The sequence below is a fragment of the Mya arenaria genome, chromosome 1 (assembly GCF_026914265.1).
Source record: "Mya arenaria isolate MELC-2E11 chromosome 1, ASM2691426v1".
In the NCBI taxonomy this organism is placed as follows: domain Eukaryota; kingdom Metazoa; phylum Mollusca; class Bivalvia; order Myida; family Myidae; genus Mya; species Mya arenaria.
In genome coordinates, this window is record NC_069122.1 from 5,657,982 (window position 1) to 5,683,993 (window position 26,012).

At 34.7% G+C, this 26,012-nt stretch overlaps 1 protein-coding gene and 1 long non-coding RNA gene across 2 annotated transcripts; one reads left to right on the forward strand and one right to left on the reverse strand.

Moving 5' to 3' along the window:
- Positions 1-2,942: 2,942 nt before the first annotated feature.
- Positions 2,943-8,682, reverse strand: LOC128234876 (uncharacterized). Its single transcript, XM_052949473.1, has 4 exons — positions 8,618-8,682; positions 8,261-8,330; positions 5,588-5,694; positions 2,943-4,581 (listed from the first exon to the last, which is right to left on the reverse strand). Exons 1-4 carry the CDS (start codon positions 8,639-8,641, stop codon positions 4,330-4,332), a joined length of 453 nt encoding a protein of 150 aa, XP_052805433.1. The 5' UTR covers positions 8,642-8,682; the 3' UTR covers positions 2,943-4,329.
- A 6,335-nt stretch (positions 8,683-15,017) lies between these two features.
- LOC128234944 (uncharacterized) lies at positions 15,018-19,209 on the forward strand. The gene is made up of 4 exons (XR_008261076.1): positions 15,018-15,210; positions 16,712-16,900; positions 17,271-17,945; positions 19,045-19,209. It is a non-coding gene; the product is annotated as an uncharacterized LOC128234944 (long non-coding RNA).
- The last annotated feature ends 6,803 nt before the right edge of the window (positions 19,210-26,012 follow it).

Consider the following 26,012-nt stretch of genomic DNA (forward strand, 5'->3'; position numbering starts at 1 on the left):
AATATTTCTTAATCGTTTAGGCCATAATAAACCAACCGCTTATCACAGATCAATATAGAAGCCGCATATCACGGCCAATGTCGTTCTCTGATATATATCTCATAATGCTTGTCACGGCAAACGTTGTACCAGAGCGTTCCAGACTTATGAGTTTTTGTCGGAAAGGCGAATAGGTGAACCTTCACTTGTTGTGGCCCTGGTCTATTCTATCTAACACATGGCACTGATTAAAGGACGGTTATGCCAAATCAGGGCATAGAATACTTACCATTTAAAACGTTTTAAAGCTGAATGGTGCTTGATTTAAAACTAGTCGCTAAACTGGCTGGATATATTCGGTGTTTTGTTTTGTTTGTTAAGATTTTCTTTGCAGTACTGCTACACCAGTTCAGGTACACTTCATCCCCAAAATATATAGTTATATAGCTCTTTTCTTGCCTTGCTTCAAGTTTAGTACACAAGTTGACCATGGTATATAGGATCATAGAAGTCTAGTAAATGTGTAACCTCGCCTGCAAATTTATCAATTCATTATAAATTATATACATCGTATATAAAATATGTACTATTTATATAGCATTGGGCAATTTTGGCTTCTGTTAATAAATAATCTTCTTCAGTATTTGACAATAAGAGCAACACCCATGCAATACATGCATACATCAACTATGAACATTAACCAAACCTTTATTGAGAGTTCCGCTGTATTGAACCGTTGAATGTACATAATACTCACTTTATGTGGTGTTCAAAGACCTGTTTTGTTTACAGGTTTATGTCGTGGCAAGCAAGAATATCAATTCAATAACTAAATATCATTTCTTTGAATGGCTTGGCTTGTCGGCAGCTGATTTCTCTTATCTGAGCGACAAACAGTCATGATTTTAATGAATAAGCCTATTATTACGCCTCTCCAAACACCAGAAATAACACGCAAGAGCACCTGTGATAAAACAATGTCTGTGTTTGCAAAATTACAAGCGTTCGCCTCACAATTTGTATTTTTTTGCGTAAAAATGTTTTGTTAAACACGTTTTCACTTTGCAAATAGTAAATACTATTGAGCCAATTACAAACTTATAAAAGTGTTTTTCTCTATTAAAAAGTTGTTTATATCGTCATTATGGAATGCAGCTAATGTACCAAAACGAGTCATAAATACACGATTTTAAAATAGTGTTGTATTTTGTTTTGTTGAGTTTTCTGATTTAGTCAGTATTGTTGACAGGAGTACAATCATATTGTGGCAATACATCCACAAATCATTTCTTGTTATGTGTTAGGGTTACCACCTTTGTCGATGGGCTCAGGCTAAAAAGAAGTTTATTAGTTTAATTTAACCCGGTTAGAGTATGGTTGAAGTTGGAAACCGCATTAAGCCATGTTCGATTAGTTCTTTGTTGTGCTTCATCTTACTGAAAATGTTTCGTTTTTCTTTCAATACCTTCTTTTATTTTTTATTTAGGCTTTAGGTTATACAAGTTCGGCTCAGAGTATCTTCTTTATTATTCCTTTTTTAAAGATGTAAAGGCAAGATCTTGTTGTCTCAAATTAGCGTAATTCACTAAATCGATGTTTGTTGTATGTGAACTGTTCAGTTATCGAGCGGATGGCGACTTTCTCGCATATCTGATCACAAATTGTTTATCATACGATTGACTCTTTGAGAAATATGTGACGTCATTTTACCAGTCTCACGTTTAAATGTTTCCTTGTTAGTTTTCGGTTGAGTTATTGGGTAATCATTTTTCATATTTTTGACGGATTCTTTTTATTAGTCGTACGTTCAACTTCTCTTTGATATGGAAGTAGTCCTGTTAAGTCGAAAGACGGAACGTCCGTCAATGAAACCTTTGTATGTTAAATAGATTCTCTTGAAGGTAAATGCTATGTAATTGTTTTGAATAGTTGTTTAATGTTCAATTGTCTAATTGACAGAGCATGCACAGTTTACAAATAGTTAATATTTGACTCTGAGTGTATTCAAGAGAAAGTGAGAGTCAGAATGGCACATTTACCAGGTTTACCAACAAATTGGTACATGAACCAGGTTTATGAAACAGATTGGAACATACCCCAGGTTTACCAAACCTTATAACACATACACCGGGTTTGCAAACCCTATGGCACATCTACCGGGTTTGCAAAACCAATGGCACATACACCCAACATACACAGGTTTACCAAATTTTACATAAGCAGGGTTTACCAAACAAACTGGCACACATGGCAGTTTTGCTAAATCAATAGGCACATACGCCAGGTTTATCAAATTACACAAAACCAAGATTAACAAACAAAATGGCACATACAACAGGTTTTGGCAACGTAACTAGGTTTATCAAATGACACACAAACAAGGTTTACCATACCGAATGACACATACACAAGTTTGCCAAATGACACACACGCCGGGGATTCCTAAACAAATGGCACATACAAGAGATTTACCAAACAAAATGACACAAACACCATGTTTCCCAATCTAATGGCACACTAATCAGGTTTGTCATACCAATAGTCAGATGTTACAGGTTTACCAATCCAATGGCACATGAACAATGTTTACCATACCAATAGGCATATATAACAGGTTCATCAAATAGCAGATTGAGGAGGTTTATCAAACTAAATGGCACATACACTAGGTTTACTAAAACTAATGACACGTAAATCGGGTTTACAAAACCAAATGACACAAGTTTACCAAAACAAGCGATGACATGAAACTTCAGGATAAACTCATATAAAACGCAAAATAAAACATACTTCATTGACGTGATCTAAACGAGACGGTAAATGTTCACGAACACTTAATTGCATATTGTAAGCCTAAATAGTTTCATTAAGTTTCCTTAACAAAGATTGTATAGTTCGTGTATATGACTTCTCACAAGACTCTTTCTCAGACACTTAAAAATGATGTCAAAGAAAAAAATAAATTTGAACTATTATAAGTATCATGGTAGACTGCTCTTACATCTGTGTGTCTTCGTGCAGTAATTTCTGGTGATTGATATAGATATCCTGTACTGATAACGACATGTAGTTTTATTGTTTATTTTAGCGACCTGTTCACGGTTAATGATGCCATATGTTTCATTATTTTTTTTTTGCTGTACTCATCATGCTTGCTGTCCTATGCTGCCATTTCAATCCAGTTAGTTTTGATTATGAAATTGATGTACTAGTAAAAAACTGACTTTAAATGCAGCATGTCTATTGAACTATGTAAACACGGAACTTGTTTTAATTAATATTATAAAATTCTTAACAAAACTCTCATAACTTTAATAAATTCTTATCTCCGCAAGCATTAAGGTTTCCCGGAAGAAATATTTCAATAAAATGTTCAGGCCACCATAAATCTATTCTCCGGAACACTATTTACAGGAAAACACTCATCTATGCAAGGTTTATGACCAGAGTTGTTTTGCTGAACGCATGTTTCCTTCAGATAACAATCCGAAATGAGCCGCGACAAGTTTAAATGGCTCTTACATTCAATATCACGTAGACAAACAGTAAGAACCAACAACATAAGTTTCGTATGACGGAGAAAAGTACTGCTGTTCTCATGGTGTTATGAGGAGTTAAGTCCATTTGTACTTTAAGGTAATTGATGCATATGCTTAAATTTATAAATCAAATTAATATAATACCATAGAGTTATACATTTAAAATCTTAAAGACCCTTTTCTGCTTGTCACGGTTTAAATAGGACTTTATTTTTATAAATTCGCACACAAAGTACTGTAGTTGTACTATGCAACCAAAGTCAAGCAAACAATGGCCACGATTAACTACCTCTATTTGTGTTTATCTCAATCATTTCTCGGATAGCTAGGTTAAAACTGAGGTTTGCCAGCTATCGCCGAAATATCTGATACGAACTGGAAGGCACGCTGTTGTACAAATTTTGATTTCGCAAATAACAAACAAATTAACTGTCCAACACGTGACCCGCATACTTAAAAGCAGCACTTGATACAATGTGTGTACTGTAAATAGAATCATCACAGACAACGCTTTACTTATCTCAACACGTTGTTTATGACACAAGGAACGAAGGTGATGTGCAAAAGAGAGAATTTTCCTGTTTTCAAAAAATATGTTAGGTTTTACAAACCATAAGGATAACTAGTCAATGACACAATACGTTATGAATAAAAAGGCATACTCTTAACAACATTGTTTGTATGATCAAAGCAATGGAAAACCCGTCTTCACAATGATTGCACTTCTACACAAATGATCATGTTAACAGGCAATGCCACACCATTACTATTTGCACTGTTGCGGTCACAGATAATCACACACCAATATTTATTATGTTCGCACTATTACACAAGCAAGTACGATCAAAACCAATGGCACACCCATATTCACATCATTTGAACTATTACAAAGGTCAGTGTCACTACAACAATCCTTCCGAACACATCCACGTGAATTTCGTTGAAGCTCCGTGCAATTGATAAAATCGTCACGTGACTTACATTCACTAGAACAGCCTCGCACTGTCGATGTGTGTATAAAGTTGCCGTTGTCTGTTACGTCTAACATTTCGAAGTACACTTTCTGAAAGAAAACATAATAAGGATTTGAGATAGTTGGTATTATATTCTGAAGGTCGAGCTATTCGAGTTAAGAAAAAAATAAGTATCTAGCACATATACGCTTGGCGAGCGAACACCAGATATTTGTAATGCCACTAGCTAATAGCAATCATTTCAAAACGATCTATTCAAACACCTGAGTTTCCAACTAGAGGCTGAGAGTGTTCAAGTGTACATGTCGTGCGCTACTGCCCACCAGGGAAACTTTCGTGTGGTAATTGAAAATAGAAACCAGTACTTGTTTCTGCTAGGGAAACGGACTTGACGGTGAGTCAATAAGATATCACCGTAGAAAGTAGTATAGCCTAATGATTCATTTCCATGAAAACACTTGGTTGAATATTTGCACTTGCCGTTAAATTTGACAAGGGTAAGGATTGTTGCCTTAATATTTTTTCCACTGTTTGAAATTGAATGTAACTGAACCTCACATGCATGCATGACGTCAAAGAGGTCTTGTAGTATCTACTACAGCAGGGTTAGAACTGAATCATACTATGCTGACGAGACTGTCCTAGAATTGACGATATCATGGAAATCGCTTTGTCGTAACCTCACAATATATGCCCCCTGTACACAGAAGCATGCATGTGATTCTTTAACTATTGTATAACCGTCATCTTAGTAGTCTATCCTTTATATTTTAAGGCACTAATACATTTATCTTAAGATACATTTTCAGCATCATATCTGCGCCTCTTAATAACGAGTGTGAGATACACCAAAACATAATGGAAAAAAGTAACTTCAACCTTATTCTAGTGACAATAATTGAAAATTAAGCACATATTGATTTGTGTTTTGACTAGAAATCACCATGACCACAGGGTTAGGTTTGAATCAGAACAATACTTGTCTAGGTAAGCGTGTGTAATGTAGAAATTGTAGTTCCCACTATTCACAGCGTGCTATAAATATACCGTTGAAGTGCCCTTGTGGTATATGGCTAATTTTGAATTTTACCGTACCTGACATGACTGTCCAGATTTGCATGCTTTCTTGGTGGCCTTGTAGTTAGCACTTGGGTCTGCAGCGCAGTCTTCAGCGATACAATGCCAGCACTGGATACCTTCAACTGAAAAAAACATTGGTGAAATGACGAACACTGACATCAATCTAGAAAGCGTATGCAGCCAGTCTATGGTACCTTCACACTATCATGACAACGAGGATTATATTGTAATTTATTAAAATCATGCTAATTCATGTAATACACAAATACACATATTAGGCTACACTATAACGATATGTTGATTAATACAGTTCTAAACATTAATGGTGTCCATGAACATAAATCGTACGATTTAAGTTAAGTCTTTTGTTGATTGTCTGTGTTGTTTTGGCCTAACATGATCGCTCTGAGTAGTTGCTGGTTAGCCTTTGATAGTTTCTATTGCATTATTAGGCTAATGGTTATTTTATATATTTTTTTAGCTTTGTATGTTAATTTGATTTATTTAGCAAGTTAAGGTTGATCGATGGCCCTGCACACAATCAATACAAAATTGGAAAGGACAGGTTACGATATGACCGGAGTGTAAGATGAATGGCCGACAATGCAATCTGTCTGAGAGGAATAGCCGTCTGTTGAACACATCTCTTTTGATCAAATGTTGTTCAAGTGTTTTCGTTCCCGGTGAAAATTTACAGATTTTAAACATTTTTACCCCTTATTATTGGCAATAGATGAAATAACATGCTTGAAAATCAGTGTTTAGTATTGTTTCTTTTTGTATGACTGTTAGCGCCTCACAAATGCTTGAGGTAACTAATGAATCATATTCAATATTTTGAACTTTGTGCATCTAAAGAACTACTAAATGGATTATTTGCTGCAAGCATTATCCTTGCAGTTGTTCAGTTCATTTGGTACAACACGCGTCTTTTAAAGTACTTGCTAAAAAGGCATTACATTTTCCCTACCTTATTTTAATTTGGTTGCGATTTAAAATTGAACTTATAAATACATTTTTAGCACAAAAAAATATACAAAGTTAATTGTACGGATGCATGCATTGTTAATAGAGCAATGCGATGATTGTTTTAGTTTCCGTTTTTTCCATTTTGCATTTAACAAAAAGTGATTTTATTACAAAAGTACATAGCTTGTGACTGGGGTTTCATATATATTTCAAAAACAATGGAATAAATGATGTAGAAATTCGACGTTCCTGATCCGTTTTAATTCGACGTAGAAAATATGGTACAGGTTATGCATATTAACACCTGTCAGTCAACATCTCAGCAACTACTTCAAAACATAAGTAAGAAAGATTACTCAATTTTGCTTCTAATGTAAATTATGGCCCTTTAGTATTCGAAAATCTGGATTATGTTTTGCTTGTGAGCTTTCCGTCAAGTCTTTATTTCTTTTATAATTAATGTTTGGGATTGAACATTTACAAAATGAAGACAACATTATTTGAAAGTGATATATGCTTGCTTTACCCAATCTGTTAATCGTTAAGCTTAAAAGCGGTGGAATGGTCGAGCGCGCTGTCTATGTGACAATTTTTGTTATTTAAGTTATCATTTTCTTTTAAATCTATATTTAGTTTTATGTACTTTTCATTGATTTCATCCAACAACTGGAACAGTAAAGATTGAAATAACGAGCATGATAATCCCATTAATTACCATGCTATGTATAGAAATAATTTCAGTAGTCAAATTTGTTAAGAATGCACCTGATTTCAAAATGGGGTTTTATGTGCTTTCATTACAAATAAGATCAATGTTTTGAACTTCAAATGTATACGATTAAACAGAAGTCCTATCAAATGTCATTGCTTTTATATTAAATGTTCTGCCCGTCTTTAAAATTAGATAACACTCTTATTAAGTACAGTTTAAGTATGCAGACTATGCGTGTACAAACGTAAGGTTTTATTTAAATCGCCATTAAAAGCTTTTAGTATTTAGATCACATTTGCCAAATTAATAAGATACATTAATATAACAGATATAATTCTAACTACCTGGGCTAGTATTTATTTATTTTAAACTATTAACGTTAAGTTATAATCATAATTTCATTTTTTTTTAAATTAATTTAGGTATTATTTTTGTTAATTAATCAAGGGGAAAGTGTATCAAATGAAAATAATTGTACTTTTCCTCCTTGTAAGTTACATGGTCATTGCTGTTGAGTAAAACAATAGAATGGACATGAATTAGCCCACTGACAAACCTTTTAGCAAAAACCTGTTAAGCGGCACAAGGCTAGGGTGCAAATTTAAGTCTTAGTTTCGTTATAAAAGCCCAAAGCGCACTTACTGTGAGTATGGAAATCATATGTGTCGTTTTATTGATAAAAAACAACGACCGATCAAATTACAATAACGATTGTGAATCATGAATATGATTTGGCATAATAAAATACATCAATATTTTAACAGCTATTTAATTATTGTCTGTATGGTATTGGCGTCGGTTAATGTGCCTTTAAAAAGCACATGGTTAAATATTTGTCAGATGGGCTTTACATATAGTTTCCACTATTTGGTTAAAACTGTTTAAGTACATTTTGCTACATAACATGCAACAGTGTAAGCATTTACAAATTCGAACGTTTTCTGAATTTTCTGATATATTTATCACTCACAATAAATAGAAGTAAAATGTAAAATGTATGAGCTTACCTACTGTCCAAAGTGCGCTCATAAGAACTACCACCTGAAGCAGTTCCATCGGCAGTGAGTGATAGTCTACCTGTTAAATTTAATAAAAATGCCGATTTGGTGTATCCTATACATTGATAAGCTTCGTTTTCATATCCTCATATCACATATCAGTCTAATGTTCATGTTTTAAACATCTTTAAATCGAACATTCCTCACTGACTCAGGTTTTATTACTTCAACGCATGGCTTATTTCACGTTTCGCTTAAGATAATCCTCGATATGTGATTATTTATCCTATATATATAACATTTTAAGAAGCCTAGTATTCTTGTTACAGCACTTCCTCTCCGTCTTTCATGGTTCCCTGGAAATACCTGTCTGCAATCATATCTTTCCATGCTATAATAGATTCCACGCGTTGTGTTCAATTTATTGGTAATTCCCTCTCAAGCAGCGTATACGAAGTTAGTTTGTGTTTACCAACATGCGCTTTATTGGATTAAGTATTCGCTATATAAAGGTATTTTCTGCAGATAATTGAGTTGTGATAATACGTATTTATTTCACCGTTTCTAGTTATGAATGCAGTCGTCACAACTCGGCATTCTCCGGCAATCATCGGGATTTACCTCATAAATAGGATTTAACATTAAACGAAAGGTTGGATTCATTATCGACCAAGACTCCCTCCCCCCCTACACACACACCTCCTCCGCTCACCAGACCAAACCACTCACATGAATACCTTTTGCCAGACCTTATCTATTTCCTGACCACATCTCACCTGACAACCTCTTATCTGACCCCACCTATTGCCTGACCTCATCTCACATGACAACCTCTTACCTGACCCCACCTCTCGACTGTCCACATCTCACCTGACAACCTCTTACCTGACCCCAACTCTTGCCTGTCCACATCTCACCTGACAACCTCTTACCTGAACCCACCTCTCGCCTGTCCACACCTCACCTGACAACATCTTACATGACTCCACCTCACGCCTGTCCACATCTCACCTGACAACCTCTTACCTGACCCCACCTCTCGCCTGTCCACACCTCACCTGACAACCTCTTACCTGACAACATCTTACCTGACCACACCTCACCTGACAATCTCTTACCTGACAACCTCTTACCTGACCCCACCTCTCGTCTGTCCACATCTCACCTGACAACCTCTTACCTGACAACCTCTTACCTGACCCCACCTCTTGCCTGACCTCATCTCACCCGATAACCTCTTACCTGACCCTACCTCTCGTCTGTCCACATCTCACCAGACAACCTCTTACCTGACCCCACCTCTCGTCTGTCCACATCTCACCAGACAACCTCTTACCTGACCCCACCTCTCGTCTGTCCACATCTCACCAGACAACCTCTTACCTTACTCCACCTCTCGTCTGTCCACATCTCACCAGACCCCACCTTTTATCAAGGTCAAGACTGATTGAAGAATATTTAGAAAAATTCCATAGCATTTCGATGTGTAATACAGTTTGAAGATTTAGCCTCTCTTTTTTCTGATATTTGGTGTGGTTATTTTGGAATTCTGTTCTAATGCAGTTGTTATGCTTACCTGTATTTTAGTGCTTGCTGCATTATCTTTTAACCTGAGGCACATTGCATTCTATTTATTGCGTTGTGTTGTTGGTATTATAGATATATGTACTTAACACAAGTATACCATGTCACAGTCTAAGAATTGAAACTGGGCGATATTGAAGACATCGCATTGACAGAAATCTAATATACTGTGAACTATGTCATACTGTGGACATAAAAGATGAGTATCACTTCTTATGCATTTGTAATAGATAAAAAGCTATACGCAAGCGATATTTACATAAATATTATATGGAAAGACCTAACATGATAAAAAATTGATTTGATAAACACAAGTAATGAAAAACTAATTCTGAAATTAGTGACTTTCATTAATTGTGCGCTTAAAATACGTATTAATTTGTTAACTCAATGATGTGTTGTTGTTGTTTCGTTGATGTTGTTTTTTTGTATTATGTATGTTTTATAAAAATAAGACGTAAAACTATTCTTTATGCTTCTAAATTGAAAATTGTTTATCATTGATACAAGTATAATATGTACTTTGATAATATGTTTTAATGCACGTTATCCTTTGTGATAGTATATATTTGATATGTTTATAATGTTTTCTATATGTATTACTAAATGGTATATCGATTATTGTTTATATGTATGGTCATGTTGATAGATGATTTATATATGTTTTAATCCAAATAAACTGTTCTGTTCTGTTCCTATACCAAAGTAGGCTTAATCATAATTAAAAATCATCATCATCATCATCATCATCATCATCATCATCATCATCATCATCATCATCATCATCATCATCATCATCATCATCATCATCATCAACAGCACCACCACCATCATCATCATAGTCGTCGTCGTCGTCGTCATCATCATCATCATCATCATCATCATCATCATCATCATCATCATCATCATCAGCAGCAGCAGCAGCAGCAGCAGCAGCAGCAGCAGCAGCAGCAGCAACAGCATCAGCAGCATCAGCAGCAGCAGTACCGCCATCATCATCATCATCGTCGTCGTTGTCGTCGTCGTCATCATCATCATCATCATCATCATCATCATCATCATCATCATCATCATCATCACCACACTACACCATTACACAACATAAGTTATTGTGAACAAAATGAATGTATATTTTGTAGCGGCGAAAGCATAAAGTCTTTCACTTGTGAAATGACGATATTGATGGAAATTGAAGCATAACTAATTAAGCTTCAGGTAAGCCATTCATCAATAGCAGGCAAAGGTGTGCTAGTGCATTTTCGATATTAACATCGAGATTAGTTTTTTTTGTGATATTGCTTTACTATTATATTATCATGAAAGGGACATTAAAATGAAAATTTACTTTTCTCATTTGTTTTTATTGATAATGTACGAATTACCTTAAGTCATCCATGCATACGTGATGATAATTATAAGTATGGTATAATCCATTGCATCAAATTACGCTTCCGACTTTCATCTATAATGTATAAATTTAAGCGAATCGTCATGTGAAAAAGTGTATCAATAAGAAGGTATGCACAACCTGTTCTACTGTTTGTACTTAATTAGCGAATGGTAATGGAATTGACTTTAAGTGCGTGTACAATTGCCTATAAGCTTTCGCAGTCACATATGGATTATAATAAAGTACATTAAACCAGTCCCTAACCAAAGTTCAATATATAGAGTTGATACCTCAGGTGATTTATACATAGCCTCATATCAAATTGCTGATGAATGGAAAGTGACTGAATAATTTTAGAAACTAATAAACTATTCACTGAAGTAGTAGTATTAATCAATAATATTATCATGTGACGTGATGCTGATCAATCAATGCATTAAAAATACGTTAAAATGTTAAAGTGAAATCATGCATTCAAAACCAAATGCTGGCGTAGAAGGCGATAAAGGAGATATTAACTCAGAAATAGATATTGAGGAAAGCACACTTAACGCTCCGGACGGTGGGTGGGGATGGCTGGTCATTCTTGGGTCGTTTATCATCAACGCCATTCAAGGTATACTTATATAAATATTAATAAAGTAGTTTGTAGAAGCTTTTAATTATTTGCGATTTTCATCGGTATAGTTTGACAAGAATGTTTTACACACAATCGACACACGTTATTTACGACGTTATTGGCGCTAATTGCTTATTAAATGTCTTATATTCTTGCACTTTACGTTTTTACATATATTGATGAGTACCATGAAATGTTAACAGATTAGAGTTATCTTTTACAAATTATAAAACTAGTTTAAATATCAAATATATTATAATAAAGGGGGTGGGGCTATAAACTAACGGAGGGCACCCACACAAAACAATACCAAGGGAGAGGACCCAGCATGTTTATCGTAAACATATAATACAGGGGGAGGTCAGATGGAGGGCATGTTTAACCGCTGTATAAAATTCCTTAAATACAGTACGATAAGAGGATACCAACACATTACGTCGATGAATAAAACACCTCTAACTGCTAAGAAAAACAAAACAAATGCCTTTCTTATATATATATATTACACGAATGTTTTTACTATTTTATTTCAGGTGGACAAGAGCGCAGCAACGGTATCCTGTACATCCAAATGCGACACCATTTTGATCAGAGTGCGACAGAGACGGCCTAAACGAAAACAAGAGGCACATCAGTGCCTGTGCTCCACTGGCCAAAAGGTTCAAGCAAAGACCACCTAACGAACATTTTCGTCAAGTTTCATAGAAATACAATCATCAATTTTTGAGGAGAAGTTATTTAAAAAATTTTTTTACTTTAATAGCTCTGGCTGCCATGTTGTGCAGTGGACCGAAACAATTTGGGCAATTTGAGTAAAGGAGCACCAAACAAACATTTCTGTCAAGTTTTATCGAAAAAAGGTCATCGGTTTCGACGACAAGTCGTATAAAGTTTTTTTTATTTTTTTAGCTCTGGCAGCCATGGTGTGCAGTGGACTGGAACCATTTAACAAATTTTGGTTAATGACCACCCAAGGAACATTTCTGTCAAGTTTCATCAAAATCTGATCATCGGTTAACATTTAATCTGAATAGATTATGAAGCAAATATCTAACCTGAACAAGAACTGACGAGATAGAATCGACTTAGTGTTTCACTTACACTTTTCGGCCATTTAAGTTACTAAAAATAGCTGTTTCATAAACTTTCAGAATGTCACTTAAACGAAAATTAATGTTCAGTCTATATATACTTTCCTATGTATAAATGTAAGGTTTTTAAATTGATCTTTTTGTGAGAACTTTATGCTTATATGTTTTCTCATAAATTATTATTGTTTAAAAATTATTTAAAGATGCTATACGTGAAAAATTAAGACATTATTATTTTTTCTATTAAAGGGAGGTAATTCAGTAGTAAAATGTAATCAAAGCTATTAAAGCATGGCATTTCTTTTCTAACCATGTTGATATTATTACAGTCTATTCAAGCAAGATGCCTTTTGTTTTTACATAGTACCCATAGGTTCTGAAAAACAAGGAGCACTATTCCCAATAGAAGGATGTCACTCCCTATCACTGCATGAGCATCATAATAAAGAAATGTTTACTCAAACTGCAAGCTGCTCAATTGTAATAGGTATTTACCTCAAGCATACAGTTTTATAATGTGGCAAAATAGTCGGACTACTAGATTGTCATTCGGACTAGTAAAATATGCCATTATGCTAGTCCAACTGGCTAGTAGGTTAAAATGTTTTTCGTGAAGACTGCGGACGAGAAGTCCTTAAAGGTTTTTCTATTTTTATCTCTCGCAGCCATGTTGTGCAGCGGACCGGAACCATTTGGGCAATTTTGGTTAAAGGGCATCCCAATGAACATTTATGTAAAGTTTCATCAAAATCTGATAATCGGTTTCTGAGAAGATGTAGTTTAACGTTTTTTTCTATTCTTAGCTCTGGTGCCCATGTTGTGCAGCAGACCAGAACTGTTTGGGCTATTTTGGTTAAGGACTACCCAAGTAACATTTCTGTCAAGTTTCATTGCAATACGATCATCGGTTTCTGAGGAGAAGTCGTTTAAAGGTTTTTCTATTTTTACCTCTGGGGGCCATCTTGTGCAGTGGACCGAAACCATTGAAGCAAATTTGATAAAGGACCATCCAAGGAACATTTCTGTTAAGTTTCATCAAAATCTGATCACCGGTTTCTGAGAAGATGTTCTTTAAAGGTTTTTCTATTTTTTTGCCCTGGCTGCCATGTTGTGCAGTGGACCGGAACCATTTGAGCAATTTTGGTTAAGGACCACCCAAGGAACAATTCTGTCAAGTTTCATCAAAATCTGCCTATCCGTTTCAGAGGAGATGTCGTTTAAAGATTTTGCTATTTTTAGCTGTGGCGGCCATATTGTGCAATGGACCAGAACCATTTGAGCAATTTTAATAAAGGACCACCCAAGAAACATTACTGTCAAGTTTCATCAAAATCTGCCGAACCGTTTCAGAGGAGATGTCGTTTAAAGATTTTGCTATTTTTAGCTCTGGCGGCCATATTGTGCAATGGACCGGAACCATTTGAGCAATTTTGGTAAAGGACCACCAAAGGAACATTCCTGTGAAGTTTTGTCAAAATCCGCTTATCAGTTTCAGAGGAGATGTCGTTTAAAGTAAAAGTTTACGCACGCACGCACGCACGCACGCACGCACGCACGCACGCACGCACTCACGACGGACAATCTGTGACGACATAAGCTCCATGGCCTTCGGCCAGTGGAGCTAAAAATATACATAAGCCCTTAAATGTAATCTTTTTGATTTAATTATCATGACTTATCTGACCAATTAAAATACAATCATTTGATTATTCATAATATTGTAGAGTGTTGTCTGGTTAGGTTAGTCGCATAAACATTTTTGTCCGATTGAATTTGAATATGACATGGTTTGATATTCACTATTGAAATGCTAATGTTGTGTTTACGTCTAATTTACCCGATATTGTGATCTAAGTTGAATATATCTTGGTCGTCTATACACTATTGATTTGTTAGATTTGAACATGTTCTGGTTGTAGAACAACATAAGAAGTCATACATATCTCAAATTAATTAATTATATCAAACTCGAAATATATCTTTTAAAAACTGATGGCTTTAATGCATTATTTGAAAGTGGGAACATATCTCCGTCTTTTGATAAATGAAGTTATAATTTTAGGCCCTATTTCAAGCGGACTGTGCACTAGGTACTCGATCCCCTTCGTCACCTTTCTTGGGATAAGCATGACGGTTGCTGGAATGCTCACTTCCGGTTTTGTACCCACCGTCCAGTACCTGTACCTGACATATGGCCTCGTTGTGGGGGTGGGGTGTTCCCTCTCCTATACCGCCTGCATACTTGTTGTCGGCCACTACTTTAATACCAGACGAGGTTTGTATGTGTATAACGTATGTTTGCAATACGTTTTAGGTAAGCAATTTGACACTAGTTACTTAATCAGCAAAAGTATGTTCCAAAACTGAGAAGTTTATGTAAAAAAAATATGAAGACATTTATTCCATTCGGAACCTGGATTTCCGATTTTAACCACGTAACATTAACTCACCTTTCCCACGGATATACATAAAATGCCCGGATGTTTGCGACTGTGTTTAACTGATTATTGTTACGCAAACGCCTTCCTCACGATATATCACGTTTGGTTCATAATTATATCTCTTTTAGAAACAATTCCTACGAATATACACCTCCTCATTGAAGTCATATCAAAAGAGAAGGGAGGAAACTGTTGAGAACTCACTCGTACTGTTTGTAGTATTCTTAAACCACTAAAACAATATCCTTCATTCTGACAAGCGACACATTTCTACGTAGTTAAATATGAATATATGGGTTTTATTAGCACGTATGGATTAGACTATAGACTTCTACGCTTGTCGTAAGTGTTGCCATTATTTCCTGAGAGTCGTGTAATACCATCATTCTGAATTTGTTCTATTCACAATTATCATGTTTTTGGGATTTGCTTTCAATTTCAGACAATATATACGGTAAACATTTCTGTTTTGCTATTCAGTCTCAGTCTTTTTAAAACATGCATTTTTGACACACCATTATGATGTATCGTTTGTCATATCTATTTTACAAAAACAAAAATGATGTATCTTCTATTATTTTAGCCTATAATTTAGAACTTACGGACAAACTACTCGTTCTTGTGAAGTCATGTTACATCAATCAAATCAAATCGTGTTATTAACGTCTGTAACAATATCCGAGAAACTGAAACTAGTATATTAAGTATATGAAATGTGGGGTATTCTCTTCAAATAACACTTAGAATGGGTAGTAATGTTGTGCTTTCGTTATATATTTGGCGAAGATGTGTATGCCTTTGGATAGCTCCTGAATCTGAGCCAAATGGTAAATTTGTATTTGTATTTCACTTGCTGATTTTAGCTTTTCCCGGCCATAATTAGCAGAACGAACAATTAAATTTGTGTGGCTTTATAACTGGTACACACGAATATTCAAGAGTATAACGATGAAATATTTGGCTTAATTTAAAAAAAAATACTGTACAACGGTACGAAATATATATGGTAGCAAGCTGCGATTGGTGTTTAAAAATGAATTTTCACTTTCATAAATACTCAAACGAATACTTTATATTGATTTAAAGGATGTAGTTTCTCCATTCATCTGGTGTCAAATGATTTTTTTTCTGTGACATTCTTCAAAACTCCCTCTCCTTATATGGCCTTGATTTACGAATGCATATAGTCGATCTAATATTACTATGTTCACATAAAATCATATGATCATAATTATATCTTTAAGGTCATTGAAGGGTCTGTTAAAACTCCAAAAATTTATACAAACTCTAAAGCATATCTTCATGAATTACATTACTCCTTATAATATGTTTCAGGCATTGCAATTGGTGTTGCTGCATCAGGGGTTGGATTTGGATGTTTTGCGTGGCCGCCAATACTGCGTGCTTTATTTGAATATTTTGGATTTAGAGGAGCTTTCTTATTATTGGTGCCATATTCAGCAACGTTTACGTTTGTGGAATGTTCTTCATGCCTATAAGTAAACGAAACCTAAGGACAAAGCCGTAAGTTATTTCAAAATGTTTACCCTTTTGATGCTTTCTTGCTGAATTCAATGTACCTAACAATTAGCTTTATTGAATAAACACAGGGACATTGCCTCTGACTTCAATATATAAGAGAATCAATTATTCAATACAATAAAATGTAATAAACGTTTTTTTCATTAATAAGAATTAATTTGAATAGAACAAAAGTATCCAGCAACCGGTTGAAAAGGCCTTTACACATTGTTATCTTCATGCTCTGAACAACGACATGAAAGCAATGTTAACACAGGAATGAATCTGACCGTAATTCGTATTTGATTTAAACATTTATTTATATGCCTGCTTTAAGAATCTCCAGTAGTTTTTATGTGTTGGATAATTGCAGGCATGAAGTAACCTCGGATAAAGATACGAACGAAACAACTGTATCTCTGTTGCCACAACAGGAGAAGGGAAGTCAACATTTGGCTGAAGCAGTAAGCTGCAAAACAGCACGATGTTTTCACCGGACAATACAACTGCAGAGACAGTACATATACCAACGTTTCATTGATACAACTGCAGAGACAGTACATATACCAACGTTTCATTGATTTAAGACTGTTTCGAAACTATGCCTTCTTCACCGTGTGTGGACAAATGGTGTTATTTGCCCTTTCATACAATATGACATTTGTGTACCTACCAGCCTTGGCGAAGGACCAGGTCATATCGGAGATAAAAGGATCCTACTTGATCTCAATCACAGGAGTGTTTGACATGATTGCACGTATATCCATGTCGGCATTGCTAGACACTAAGCATGTCAAACCGTATCGATTAATAGCATACAACATGATACTGTTTATCATCGCAGCTTTAACTGTTACCATTCCGTCTCTTTATAGTTTTGTGCAGTTTGCTGTCATATTTGCCATGTTTGGTTTTGTTTCTGGAACGTATATATCTCAAGTGGCACTGATACTGGTGGACGTTTTGGGAATCAGCAATTTAGCGAGTGCATTCGGTCTCAACCAGTTATACTATGGGCTTGGTATGCTTCTTGGCCCAGTCATCGGAGGTAAGATCTGATCTCAACCAAGTTTGCTATGCTTATTGGCACAGTCAATAAGGTAAAGATCTGGCATCAACTAGTTAAGTCAGTGAATTGACATGACCAACTGAGGGCAGGTAAGATCGGACATATCTCAGGAAATTGGTTTGCTTTTTGAACCAGTGGATAGGATTTAACATTTGGTTTCAGCATATTACTAGCAATTCTGTTCTTGTAGCAATTTGGTAATATACTCAAACTATGTTTTGCTGGTTCTATGTTTACAAACAGTCAGTCAGGTTTAAGAACAGACTCAATACTAAGCACAATTAATTTGTAGTGTATCATGTAATCCTTTTCTCAGAGCCTTGTTTGTGAAATCTGCTTAATGTCTTAACCGTTTAAAGTTTATACATATATAATCTTAAAGTCTGTCGTACGAAGGGCGGAATAAAAAAACTTTCTGTTACTTTAAACAAAAATGCTGTCCTGAGTCTTGGCCTAGGTATGGACATAAAATCTTTTGTAAACAGCGACTCACTTACGAAGCCATGGACCCGCGTACACGAGCGGTTTTACGTCTACGCTCAGATTTGAGACATAGCTATGCTATGGAAGCTTTCCGCCTATCAGAGCATTGATAGTGAAATTGTCTGAATAAAATTACCAGTCATATATTTCAGTTTTAATTTAACTGACTATGTAACACAATGGTATATAAACGATTTGTTCAACGTTTTGATTAGAAATTGTTTTGTTTTTTCAAAGTAAGACTCAGAGGACAGATTTTAGATTGGTCGGAAACATGGAAGCTGAAGTGAATAATTACTTTAATAAGAACAGAATACTTAAAAATTGTCTGTGATAATATGGTGCATCTCTAGACAACATATCGATTCTTTTGATCATTTGGCAAAACTAAATAAATTTACTCGATATATTTAAAAATTTGAAAAATAAAATTCAGAGCTGAAATTATTTTTGTAAAAGTTGACCTGTTTAGTACAATATTATTTTAATTGATAGCTTATGCAGATTATCTTTGATCTTCTATTCAATGTTATTTTTACGCTAACATTCTATGTATGTTTAATCTTTACTTCATGTATGTTTTCTTCTTATACAGGATTAAGAAGAGACTATCTTGGTAATTAATACCTGTCGTTTTACTGCGGTTCTGCATCGACATTTGCAGCGGGTCTGCTGATGATGACAGGAAACATTTGGCTGCGCAGGCGTGGGAACGGTTTAAAATGGTTGTGTTTGAGCAGCATTCTGCCAACGGCATGAACTCTCGCATTATATAGTTCTCACATGAACAAAATAAAACAAAACGAAATGTATGTCGTTTCATTACCACCGTTTGAATTAGAAAAGGTACTAATTGAAAATGCATGCACATACATGAATCATCAATGCTATTTTTTCAAATCAAACTTTTCAAGAACATGCCATTTGAAGATGGCTTAATTTGATATGGTTGTATTTGCTCGGAAAGAAAAAAAAAGTAAAAATATGTATGTAAATGCGATAATTACGTTAAATTATCGAATTAAGCTCATCATATTACAGGTACGCGTTGTTTTCTCATGACAATTATTGAAATAGTGCTTAAAATACACACACGCATGCACTTGAATTCCACATTCCCGAAAGTAGTTCCCTTCATATTTTGGAAGCGACAGACATGCTAGTTGCGTTTCAATAAAAAAAACGCTCACTTAAGAATGTCGGCTTGCAGCCGACAGTCTAAGAACCATGTAGTCTGTATAGAAACCACAATTACTTTCAATTTGGAGAATTAAGGCTTTATTTAACCTACATAACTTTGATTGTCCATAATATAAAATAACTGCTTATTCAAACGACTTGTCGGAAAACCGCCATAACAAAAGCACCACCATGGCTTGCTAGTTTGTTTCAAGAAAAAAAAAACTGTGGCAAGACGCAACTTTCCTTCGAAAAACAATGACAGACATGACTACATTCATTTTGTACGTGTATAGTGGATTCATGTGCAGATTTGGTTGTAGCAGATAGGCAAAATCAAACCTGTCTTATTAGATGACCTAAATCATTTCAGAGCATTCATAAATGCACGTAGATACCAAGCTCGCCTTAAAACATAATGATATTTTTTACTTAAAAAAACATGTTATTTTATGAAATTCTTAGCACTACTTTTTATTAACCACAAGTCACTGTCAATTACGGGAATGTTGTCTGTATTTAAACCACCATTACCTTCAAATATGCCAATATAGTCTGTATTTAAACAACCATTACCTTCAAATATGAAAATGTAGCATGTATTGAAATCACCAATATTTTCAATAATGGAAATGTAGTCTGTATAAAAAACCACCATAACGATCAAATGTGGTATTATAGTCTGTATAAAAACCACCATTTTTTCAATCATTAGAATATAGTCTGTACTAAAACCACCATTATGTTTAATTATGGGAATGTATTCTTTATTAGAACCACTATTTCTCTCAATTATGGAATTGCGGGTGGTATAAAAAATACCATAACTTGCAATGACGGGTATATAGCCTATACTAAAACCACCATCACTTTCATATTGCTTTCAATTATAAAATTATGAAAGTGTAGCTTGTATTAAAACCGTCTTAACTTGCAATTTATGACGATATATCCATTTTAGTTACGAGTGCTGTCCATTTGGACTTGGGAAAAGTATTTCAAATCATCGTCAAAGTGTTAAGGTCAAAAATGATCGAATAAATAAAGGCATATTAACTGTGCATTATTGCCACTTTATAGTAAACCAGAATCTTGAGGCCAAAATTCATCGGATGAGATCAACATGTCGCCTATCAGCGGAATTCAGTGCAATAATTTGTCAGTAACCATATCAAACGTAACAATATATGACCTGTCATGTCAGAAAAAGTTGATGAGGTCTTTGAAATGGAATTAATCGGTATCATATACACTAATCGCTTACCGTATAAGACCAATAACTTGGGTAAACAGCTATACGAATATATTTGAGCATTGTAGGTTGGCATATGGTTTAGTGACATATGTGTACACCTCCGCCATTCTTTTAAATGCTGAATTATCGTCATGAAAAAAGTCAATTCCTTGGATATTATAAGTCTCATTTGCAAGAGTTCCTAGTGGTCAAGAATCACGATACTCTAAGGATTAAGAAACTATTGATTATATAATTTCTTACTTTTTCGCCAAGTTACAGTTGTGTCAACGTTGAAATTGCAACGTCTATTCAACCTTCTAATCTAATAATTCTAGATAACGCTCTTCATGTAGCTGTTTCAACGCCGTTGTGCCTGCTGGGTGGAATTAATTTTTTTAGGTAAAACCGGAAATTAAATTTTATCATTCTTACAATTCACTGATAAAGCCGATGGAATGCCTTTATAATAATCAATGCGAATGCATAAGTTTCTAAATAACTTACTTATTAAAACCAATTAATTACTCAATGGACATTTTGTGGTTGCTTTCGTTACGCAATCCTTGATAAACATACCTAGTTTTATATATATATATAGTATGTATGCACTGTGCTGTTTGTGGAGTTTTGTGCTGGTCTTCCATGTTTCTTGTTTGTGATTTTTTGTTTTTGTGTTCTATGTCTTTGGCGTTTACCCAGTGCCATTAAACCGGATTTATGTTTAAACATTTTGCTACTGAGCTATTTCTGTAGTTTTTCACATAAGTACTGTATTCTGCGCTTTGAATGACTAAATGCAAATCTGACCGGTTATCCCATTTGCGGAAGCATAAACACTGAAAACTAAACTATTTTAATTGTGTTTTGGGCTTTAGGCATTGTATTACATTGCATCTTTATTATGCTATTATCATGCAAAACACAACAATAACATGTCAACTAAACAACAATAATTGTTATGACCATGTTGGTTAATGCAATTACAAAGCCAGTCGGAATAAACTTATGATTCAATCCCATACTATAAGTATTTATACTGCCAGCCTAAACGAAGTGAAACTCTTTTAATCATTATGAGGAAGGCATAGCAATAACAAAAAACATGTATGGGAAATCAGATAGGGTCTGAATGCTCACATGATTTAAGTCTTGGCGTTGTTATGAGGCACAAAGTAAGGGCATATAAGAAAGTGAATGAGTAACACAAAACATACAAACACAACAAACCGATCAAATATGCATCAACATGTTAGTATCAAATAAAGGTTGGTATACCGCATTTGAAAACTCATTTGAAAAATATTTACTAGAACATGAGGTCACGTCAGCACGAGTTCACTTGAGCAATCATTATTTGAGCATGAGTTCACTGAAGCACGCATTATTGAGCATGAGTTTACTGGAGGAAGAGTTTATTGGAGCACGAATTTACAGGAGGTTATGTTCACTGAAGCACGAATTTACGTGATCACAAATTCAATGGAACTAGAGCACTAGTTCACCTGAGAAGAATATCACTAAAGCACGAATTTACTGTTTCGAGACTTAACTGAAACACAAGGTCAATAACTTACGATATGTCTTGATACGAGTTCACCGTACCACGGATTTACCTGACTACGCGCTCCATGGAAAACGACTTCTCAGCGACACGAGATCATTGGAAGTTCAAACCAGTTATAATGCGTATAATCTCACGCTGGGCGCATGCTTACTAATATTTACAAAATAAAATAAAACAAATTGTAGAACAGTTATGTGAGCTGGATTCAACGGTGGCATATAAATGGCATGTGGTTTTTATGTCAGTCCGTACTTCACATTTCAAATCCGTTCAATAACTTGAGAACGCTGAGACCCAGAAACTTCATACTTGGTATGCAGGTTGGTCATGACCAGTAGATGACTTATATGTTTGGTCGTCTCCAGTCCAAAAGTACAAATTTTGTATCCATCACTGATTATTTCTCAAGTACGCCCACAAAATAGTACAAGCGTGAAATAAAGAAACTAAACATTTGGCATTATTAAGTGCACAGACTCTCACTATCGTTCAATATTAATTGGTACTTAGGAATTGGATAGAAAATGAACTAGTATTCAGTGTTAAAAAGGGGAGGGAGTTATGACGGTTTAATCAAAATTATATTAAAACAAGAGCTTTCACACTAACAATGCTTTTATGGATTGCTTATTTTACTGTTTGGTTTTATCCTTTTTACATTTTGTCGTAAGATGGTAGTATTGAATTGTTATTATATGATCTTTCATTTAACAATTAGTTATCGACTTCCACTTTGAATAACGTAGAGAAAAAAAGCTTGTTTACGCCATGCAAATAAGCAAAGATAACACTCTGTACAATGTTAAAACACTCTCTTGTTGACAAGGAAAGATTTGAACACGCTCATTTATCAGATAAATAATCTTTTTAAGACTGCTTTTGAAGTGCTTACCTTTAACTTAAAAAAAATGAAACTTTGTTCTGTGCATGACAGGAAATTAAGAACATTATTTCGAAAAAGTTTTTTTTTGCTGCTGTTTGCTTGAAATTTATGATCCTGCAATCAAATCAATTGGAAGATAAATTTATAAGGGGAAGTGGTTATTTAATTATCCTTTGTATTGCTTTTTTACATTAGGTTATACTTTAAAGAGCCTTCTAGTTTGGGGCAGTAAAATATTTTTTATTTCTATACTACACGCGATACAGCTAACTATAGTTTATGAGGCTGATAATAGCAGGCGAACATGTGTTATCAGTTTAATTATTTGATTTTTTTGTGAACGGGAGACATACATCGGAAGACTTTAAAATGTTGAAAGTTATTTTTGAACCGATCAAAATTAAGAAAAGAGAAAATAAGGAGTATTTAACTTATAAACCATGTTATTGAGGCTTGAGTGGCGTCTGGACTTTTTGCCTCTTAACAGGGTTTATAGGATTAACTGACCGTTCCAAGACGGTACCTAACACTCCTTGATAAACACACCTAGATGTAATATAATATATACGTACTGTGTTCTTTGTGGAGTTTTGTGCTGTTGTTTCATGTTTCTTGTTTGAGATTTTCTTTTGTTTTTGTGTTCTATGTCTTTGGCGTTTATCCTGTGCCATTACACGGGGTTTATGTTTAAACCTTGGCTACTTAGCTTGTTCCTGTAGTTTTTCATATTAATATTTATGCTTACTGGGCATGCCACTGTCGATTCCATTATCTTAACGTATTTTCAATCACTAATGTCTTCCTTATTGGAATGAGGTCACACCTACGTATTAACCCTTTAAATGCATTATTGTATTTGCTTATAACAGAAAAGGTAAAAAAAGTGATCAAAATATGTCCAACTGTGTTAAAGATACGTCCTTCGGAAATGGAGATCTTGCTACCTTCAAAAAACCTGCATACTGTATTGCTTAAAAAGCAGAAGAGTTCAATTTCGAGTGTCTCTGCATTCGACCAATTCGTGTAACAGCTCATAAAATATCTGTAAAACACATATAACGGAATCTACATTCCATACACGTAATTCCTTACGACAGCCAATTTGATAATGGCGTAAGCAAATACCTAGACAGTACATAGATGACAGATCAAGAATATGAAGAGTATGGTAATAAATCATATTCAGATCTACCAAAGTACATTTAAACAGAATATGCAATGAATTGTTCTTTTAAATTCTTACTCCTATATCAGTAGGACACGGATTCAATAACGCTTGGAGTCTGAGTTTGAAACTTAAACTCAAAACTTATGTGAACAACTCAAACACTTGACTTTTTAACTTTGATAAAAAAGTCATAAGAATCACTCCTATTGACAAGAGGATGGCCATATATACCGCATACAACTCTTTTTTATGACAAGAGGATGGCCATATATACCATATACAACACTTTTCATAGCAATGCTTTAATTAACATTATTTAACTTAAACATCAATTTATGCAGTTTTGAGTCTTCACTCTATGCGTTAGTCAATACTGATTCTGAATACTCCAAAGAGTGTGGTCCGGGCAAGGTTTCCACACAACAGTACATATGTATACAAAACCGTTCAAATATATGGTTGTTTACATACATATCATCAACAAACACAAGACGACATGTACATATGTGGTCAGATTGATTATTGCGTTTTATTAAAGGTGGTATAAAACCGGAGATCATTCTTTGGTACGTACATTCAAGATATGTTTAACCGTCTTTAAAAGCATTACCTTACATCATGAAATATAGCTTCAAAACAATAGGTTTTCTGTATCGACACGTTTTACGACCATCCGATATTTCCGTTAAACGTTTTGCCTCAACCACAAAATTATAGCAAAATATTTCATTTTAAATAAAATACAACCTCGCTGTTGCGCTATTTCATTAATTTTTCAGCATACATTGAATGAATAATGTGGACATGCGTATATCAAATTTGAACTTCCATAGTCCATATTATACTGCATGCAGACCAAAGTGGCTATATTTGAAGCACTTGTAAATTAATCGAACAGGCTAAGCCAGATTTATGCGGCCTACGAACGATCAAATAGTTTCGAGTAACCTTTAATATCCTTAAAACCTAAACGACTGTACTTTGTGACGTCTTTCATATTCATCATTTTAATGAACGCTTTTTATTTCCAATACCTATAGTCAAATTTAAAATGTGTTATGTAATATTTATAATAATTTACATAATAAGCTTACAGCTGGTCAGTGGTTTGTTTAATCGTTCCTTTTAAGGCTTAAAACATAATGATATATCTTATCTTAACATTCCCTTTAAGGCTTATAACCCGTCAGTGATATTTATAAACATTCATTTTAAGGCAGTAAGTTCATTATGTATTCAATCATTACTGATAAAGGAACGTTGACAGTGTAACCTTCACTGGTATATTTAGCACGCCATTAATCTCAGGCTATGCGCAAGATAGGGAACTAGCTTCATGTTTACTCAAAAACTCCCCGATATCGACTGTAAAACCCATGCACTAAACTGCATTTTACATAACATTACACATTCATGCTTAAAGGTTGAGTTTTTTTCCCCGCAATAAGGAATACAACTTGGAAATGAAAGTACTTGTTCATCTGTTATGTAGCTTTTGGTTGGCGTTATGCGAGCCTTCCGTGAAAACAAAG